Source organism: Falco punctatus (assembly GCF_963210335.1).
Source record: "Falco punctatus genome assembly, chromosome: 11".
NCBI lineage: Eukaryota > Metazoa > Chordata > Aves > Falconiformes > Falconidae > Falco > Falco punctatus.
In genome coordinates, this window is record NC_137591.1 from 16,536,365 (window position 1) to 16,543,785 (window position 7,421).

General features: G+C 40.9%; 1 protein-coding gene across 2 annotated transcripts; it reads right to left on the reverse strand.

Annotated features, from left to right (window-relative positions):
• Positions 1–169: 169 nt before the first annotated feature.
• Positions 170–7,325, reverse strand: CTBS (chitobiase). 2 transcript variants are annotated; one of them, XM_080406569.1, is made up of 8 exons: positions 7,086–7,325; positions 6,722–6,860; positions 5,535–5,743; positions 4,761–4,932; positions 4,097–4,194; positions 3,226–3,387; positions 2,025–2,248; positions 170–489 (listed from the first exon to the last, which is right to left on the reverse strand). In XM_080406569.1, the coding sequence occupies exons 1-7, from the start codon at positions 7,215–7,217 to the stop codon at positions 2,039–2,041; spliced, it is 1,122 nt and encodes a 373-aa protein (XP_080262695.1). In that variant the 5' UTR covers positions 7,218–7,325; the 3' UTR covers positions 170–489; positions 2,025–2,038. The 2 variants fall into 2 exon arrangements, with proteins under 2 accessions (XP_080262695.1, XP_080262694.1); XM_080406568.1 differs by having other exon boundaries at positions 170–2,248.
• Positions 7,326–7,421: the final 96 nt, after the last annotated feature.

Here is a 7,421-nt window from a genome sequence, read left to right on the forward strand (position 1 = left end):
TGCATATTCTGTTCTTTAAGTTCAAGCTCATGCATGTGCTTAGATAATACTCTTTCTGAAAGAGTAATCAGAAACCTCTTCTTGATAGTAACTTTTTTCTAGCTCTCCTCTTTGCAGTACCACATGTTATGTGAAGCAGAACAATAACATGCCAGGAATTAGTCAGCTAAAAAGTTGACAAGGCTGTATTTATTACTGGAAGTGAAACACTCATGGGAAATCAATAATAAGGTAAAATAATTATGCAACTCTCCAAAGGACTAACTTCCAAATGTCTTGAGTCAAACTACCTATTATCCAATTTGTTTTCTTAAAGATAGGATTTAACAAAAAATTAGTGTTTTTTAACAAAGTATTAGCTAAAATATCAAATGAATTATTAAAACTACAACCGCTTTTACTCAGTTCAGGATTGGATCCTACATCCTGTATTTCAGAACTGTGTCTTAAGACACAGGAGCAGGCAACTAGTTCCCGGAATATCTGAACCTAAAAAAGAAAAAAGAAAAAAAGCAACGCATAATTCTTGACTGCTACAGGAAAGAGTTTTATAATAAAGTCATGTGGCCTTCAGTTAAGATTTTGTAAGTCAGGTCATCCACACCAGAAGACCTCTCAATTTCACAAGTATCTTATTTCACAGTATTTTAGCATAGTAATGCAAATTCTGAAGTACCTGTATGTCAAATTTATCAGTTTATCCTAAAACCTACGGATCAGAGTTTTAGTGAAAAGCCCTCTGATTTTCCAAGAGATTTTTTTTCTTTATGTGAGAGCAGTAGGCTTAACTTCTGCTTTCCATCACCTGCAGTATCAAGCAGTCAGACACTCATATTTAGTCTTCCAGTCGTCTCCTCAGCAGCCATTATGGTAGTGCTGCTATTCCATGGTGTTTTCCTGGTAACTATTTAGCAAGAGAAAAAAACAAACCAAACAGAAAAAAAACCCTCATAACTGACTACATATATCTAATTAAATAAATTGTTTAATTAATGGAGTCACTTAAGCAGGACGCAGTTGCGCTTTAATTTGATTGTGAAACAGTTCTGAGAAGCAGCGTGGGCTGTAAGCTGTGGAACAAGTAAAGCATAAACAGACAACACTGTTTACCAACCTTAGTGAAGACAGCATCTTATTTAACAAAAACTCCTGTAAACACCAGTCAATCCTTCCATCACTACAGCTATTTTTAAAAAGTTACACAGTTTCTCTAGGCAAATTATTGTACGAAAAATAGAACTGGAAAGAAAAATATAACTACGTATTATTTCAGAGGCAGCACCACATAAAAAACAAACAGCAGGCTACTGAATGAACCTTAAAGTATGTGGAAAAAGACATACGCAGTTCATTAATGCTCCTTCTTCACGATAAGGTCTAAGATTTTTGGCTTTTGAAACTAAGGAATTTACGTGATACATAAACACAATGAAACTGGAGTTTACTGAATATTCCTCTCTAACAAGTCTGACAGAAATCTTACTGGCAACAACTACATGTTACATAATTTCTTCAATGTATGAAATATTTTAATCTTCAGAAAAGTAACCAAGTATGAGCACAAGTTTCACCAAGCCGTGTGTAAGCAACAATCTAGCTCTCCAGTGTTTAACCTGATTCAAGAGTGACTTAGCTGAAATACAGGTTGGGGTGGGAAGTCAGAAAGCTGAGACTGCACCGTCAGACACCCGAACGAATACCGGCTGCACCGGGCAGCCCAGCCTTAGCAAAGGATCAGTATGAGATGGCCCCTGTAAATCCACCACTTGGTGTTACTTGTTACCAGATACACACTGCGTTCAAGCTTTAACCAACTTAGAGTAGTTGTGAAAAATGAAAAAGATGAGCAGTCTTTTTAAAAAAAAAGCTGCTGAATCAATATTGGAACTTTTTGAAGAACAAAAAATACGGCTTTGCATATACAAAGTAAGAAGGTGAATTTGGCTAGCTCTCCAAGTTTTGTAACCGTGGTATATTTATGTAAGTCAAAATCTATGATAGTATAAGCTATAATAAAAAATTACCAATTTTCATCAATCTAAATCAAGGGTTCACGTAGTTCTTCTGGGGTCAGGGCTTGCCACATGGCTTCAGTTTGTTGTTCTGCTACAGTTTCCCTGGAATAGTCAAGACTATTTCCATTCCACATGCCAATGCCCCTTAGACCTCGGTTCTTCACATATGCTGCTTTTAGAGAGATGCTGCGGGGATCATCATACCATACTTGGTGGAAGTGACCAAGAGAATCCTAGAAAAACATTTAAACACTAGCATCAGTATCTACCTATCTATATAAACATGACACATTAAATTTCATTGAGTTTTGATTACATGTTCTGTTGAATGCAGTGAGAAGTACAATTAAAAATCTATGTAGATTTACGTAATACTTTCCTGATTTACAAATTATTTTTCACATGGGACAATTAAAATTTTTAAGACACCTACTTGGCTATTTTTTCACTTGTGGAATCTAAGTTATAAAACACATTTTATAAAATGTTTTAACTGAAGTTAGATGAAAAGACTTTGCTAGTTTGTCCTTCAATAATTTTTTAAAACACAGCTAAAATCTCAGATACACTAACCTAACAGGTGAATTTCATTAGAGATTTTTTTCAGCAATGAACAGTTTTAGAGGAGGTAATAAAATTTTGTCAAATTCTTGTTGCTTTGACCTGATGATTGCTTGCAACACCTTTTAAGCATCTACATGTGAAATTCAAAATTACGTCTAAAGAAACAAGATGAAATGCATACACAGAGCTGTTCATGTAAGCACAATAATTAATGGACTCTTTCACTATGTCTGTGTAAAAACCAATTGCAGACGAGAGTATGCATGCAAGCCACTGGGTTAGAAAAACTTACGAGCATTTTCAGAATCTGTTTTAGTTTAAATCTGTCATCAACTCATAAAAGTAACTATAATAGTGAAGCATGGAGCTATAGGATTTCTTTGTGTCAAAACATCCTTTGTGACATGATACAGTCTCTTAAGAAAAGTGCGAAGTAATGAAGATCTTTATTACTACTGTAGGCTTCAGTCACTGCACCCCTCTTTCAGACTAGAAATTCAAGACAGGGAAATCCAGCCATCCTTTACTACACACACGAAAAGAAGTAAAAACCACAAATGGAAGAATCTAAACCCTGAAAACTTTATCATCAAAAAACTATGGTTCATGAACACTTACTCCACAACATGATGATAGAGACACTTACCTTGTATTCATAAAATGGAGACTTCTGTACCTCATCCCAGAGCACCCCTGAAAGAGAACTGTTCACCTGCTTCATGATTGCTCCATAGGGGACCTGATGCCCTGCAGCATCACTACAAGGAGCCCCACGGAAAGGTATTTTGGAAAGAGAACAAACATGATCCTGGAAAAAAAAGCAGAAGGCATGAGTTTCACTTTATATAGATTTATAGAACTCTAAAATGGCAATACAGCCAAGAACAAAGTCACAAAAGGCACCAGGGTTTCAAAAATCCCAAATCTTCAAGTATCTGTGGTATACATACTATTTGTAGACAGAAGTAAAGTAAAACAGTTACATTTTATTTACTCTGTATTAATACAGGATTTGACATCATACATGACGGACATCATGCAATTTATAACATTGTCTTGTCTTTTCCACTTTTAATTTACTCTTACATTTTCTGTAAGTATAATGTTGTTTAAGACTCCATTGCTTATCCGTAAGCTGCTATACTTTTTAACAGTCATAGTTTCACTGTGGTTTGTTGCACCTAGTCTTTAAGCAGTGAGCTTAGTGATGGTGTTGAGAAGACAGATTACAAGTGTGGACATCATCTCTTCTTGTAACACCTATAGCTCCTTAGTCAGATATGCCAATTGGGTATCATGGGGTTCAAGTTGCCTAGGGAGAGATAAAATGCCTCATTTGGTAACACACAGTTATCAGCCAAGCAGAAGTCTCTGTCTTGAGTCTCAGCTTTATGTTCTTCTGCATCAGACAGACCACAGTATTTCCTAATCCAAGAACAGGATCACCAAAAATCTAGCTGTCTCTTTCCAAGGAAAAAATGAACAGTACAATTGCTAATGACTAATCTTCAACTTACCTCAGATAGGTTTTGGCAGACATAGTCGTAGCCATACCAGGGGATGCCCATCACAAGCTTCTTAGGATCAATGCCCATAGTAATGTACTCTTCATAAGCTAGTTTTGAAGGAAATAAAAAATAAGATTCATTATTGCATTTTCCCATGCTTTTTATTCTTACAACTAATCTAGAGCCAGAGCCGCCAATACAGAACTTGCATGATGCCCAGACAGAAGCGAAGGTACAAGCTCTTCTTTACCTCCCACCTACATACTCCTAGTCTTGCTCTATTCAGATCCTAGTAACTGCTCTAGTTGCTCACACTTAAAACCAGCTGCCCACAGCGCAGCAGTTCAGAAGAATGAGAGAAATGTTTCAGATTCTTTGCAAGCCCAGGCAAATACCATTGCTTTGGCTGCTGTTTGTTATTCTGAAAGTGTTCTTCCCAATAGTAGGGGCTACACAATTAAGTTACAAGTAACAATACACAACTACTAAAGGTCTATCTGTAGTGTCATAAGGATCCGGGATAGTATTTTCACATCAGGACAACCACGTATCTGAACACACTTGAAAGCCTTAATACAACCAACAAACTTGTCTAAGAAAAGGCAATCTTTTCTATCTATTCATGTGAACAAATGGAAATGTTCTGACTCTTGGGCAGGCGTTTTGTCCTCACCAGCTAAAGTCTGCAGGTAAGGAGCATTGGCTTTCGCAATACAGTCTGTCCAGATCTGGCTCTGTTCATCATAGGACATCACAAATAAGAAGTCACAGGCATGTGCAATCCCAGTGTAGTTGTAGCACCTTCTGTCTATGCATGCTGGAGACCAAGCCACATCAAATGTTACCTGAAGGAAAAATGCACAACTTTTAGTACTGTGTATGGCACTTAGGCGCCCTTGTTTTCTCTTTAAGAAAAGCTTACTTTTAAAGACAGTATTTCCCAAATGCTGCACCGCATTTAACATAGAGCGATACAAATGAACTGATAAACATTGAACAGTGAGTGCCCTTCCTAGTGAATACAAAACACCGAAGAAACTAAAATATAACACGAAAAGCATCTGATCGAAAATATGAAGCATGATGCAAATCCTTAAAACTTTAGTGATGGGTTTACCAAAACATTGTCAAGCTCTTGCACCAGAAGGCTCTATTTGCCCTACTTTAAAAGACTTACTAAGCCATGCTAATAACTGCCAGCTCACAACAAGGCAGTACCATTGTATCTACAAATCTCAGCAAAACATTTCTTCCATTTAAATTAACAGAGATCAAAAAGAATGATTCTTATGATAGCATATCATAGCTAACATTCATAATTAAGCATGCATGAGAATATCATGCTTTAGATCTGCACAAATTTTTTCATATTCATACGCTAAACAGCATTCTTGAAACTCCTTGCATTTCATAAAGTTAATATTTGTATAAAGTACGTTATTACTACCTGTGATCCTGGTATTTCTCTGTGAAAAGCATCTGTAGTTTCTTTGACAAGCTCTGTTAATGCATAATACTCGGGGGAGGTTTCGTTCACTTCTTGCTCTATATCTATGTTAATTCCATCCACATACTGTTTTTTTGCAAGGTCCACCTGCTGGGATATCCATGCCGCTCTTTTAGCAGGATCAACAATTTCCTTAAGAGGTACATCACCTAGAGAAGAGGCCTTGAAGAGTCAGCATGTATTTGCACCACAGTAATAGTAAGGAGGAAAGGTTTGCCTTTACTAAACTAACAAACAGAACCACAAAATAAAAAGCCTCCACATCCGTACTGGTAAAATATAAAGGAGTTAATTTTTTTTCCCCCAAGTGTAATTTTGAGAACCCACCCCAGAAAAGATTACCAAGCTTCCTTAGACAGCAATGTTTAAAATTAAGTTCCTTTGGGATTTTTTTCTATAATTTTAATCTCCTTACTTCTACGTAGTATTCTTTTAGCCACTGTAAACTATCATGCTTGAAATAAACGTACTTTCAGTATTTCCAGAGCCAGAGAGACTGTGTCTCACTGTTCCGATAAACATACTGTTACGCTTAACCTTTGTGCCTTCCACATTGTGGTCTTGGATTCTGTTTATGCCTCAACAGAGCCGAACCCTGATTAGATCACATAAGCTGTAAGGGACTTTGTCTTTCTAATCAGCATTTGTGCCTGCACAGAGGTCGCCAGTACTCATGTTTTAAAATTCAGCCATTTCCTAATACAGAGGGATTGACTGAAGTGGAAAGTACTGAAAATTACTGGAAGTCCCTTCCCCTACCCCATCTTTTGGGTACTTTGCCAGAATGCAGACTCAAATAGGCATCTTCTACAGGACCTTCCATTCCTCCCTGCTCCTCCACAGCAGTGACGTTCCCCGTTACAGGACTTCTATTAGGTATCACCGGAATGGTTTTGTTACTCCTGTGGCAGAAGCCACTGCTGCTTTTCTTTTTAATACCCTGCATACCAGCAGGTGCAGAAGGCCAAGGCATTACAGTCCTGTGTGCTTTATTCCCTAATTAATCCTCTTACTCATTTTTAATACTGGGCATACAGGCAAATGTGAAGTGTCAAGGTGTTACGGTGCTCTGTGTGTGTTCTTATCCGTGGTACCCCACAAACGCCCACTGGCTCACACGAACCGACCTTTCAGGACCACCCTGGCGCCTCTGGAGTGCGCCTGGCACACCAGCTCGGGGTCGTACTTCCCGAAAGCTGCCACCGTGGTGACTTTCGACCAGTCGTAGGATTTCCAGGCATCCGTTCCCACATCGAACACGAAGACCTGGAAAAGGGGTAACAAGCACCCTCGTTAGCTCCGAGCGATTCCCGCTCCCCCGCCTCTGGGAAAGGGGCCCTGCCCGCGCTGCCCGGCGCTCCGACAGCCGCCACGGCCGGCACCGGGCTGGGCCCCGGTAACGCAGGCAAATGAAACGCGGCGGCGGCGCCGCGCCTCCCCCGGGCCGCTCTCCCCAGGCCCCGCGGCCCAGCGCCGCCGCGGGACGCGCACCTCGAAGCCGCCGGTGCCCGTGACGGGGTGGCAGAGCCGCGGGTCCCGGCAGGGGCAGGCAGCGGCGGCCGGGCCGCCCAGCAGCTGCAGCAGCCCGAGCGGCAGCAGCCACCGGCCCCACGGCCACCCCATGGCGCGCCGCCGCCTCCGAGCGGGGCCGGCCGGGCCGGGGCCTGAGCTCCGCCCGCAGCCCGCGGGGGCGCCCGGGCAGGCGGTGCCGGGCGGGGCGGCCAGCGGGGCCCAGCGTAGGGGAGCCGGTTGGTCGGAGAGACACGATCGTGACCGACTGCTTTTACAGAGCAACGGTTTATTAAAGGGCCAAGCCCGGCGAGGGGT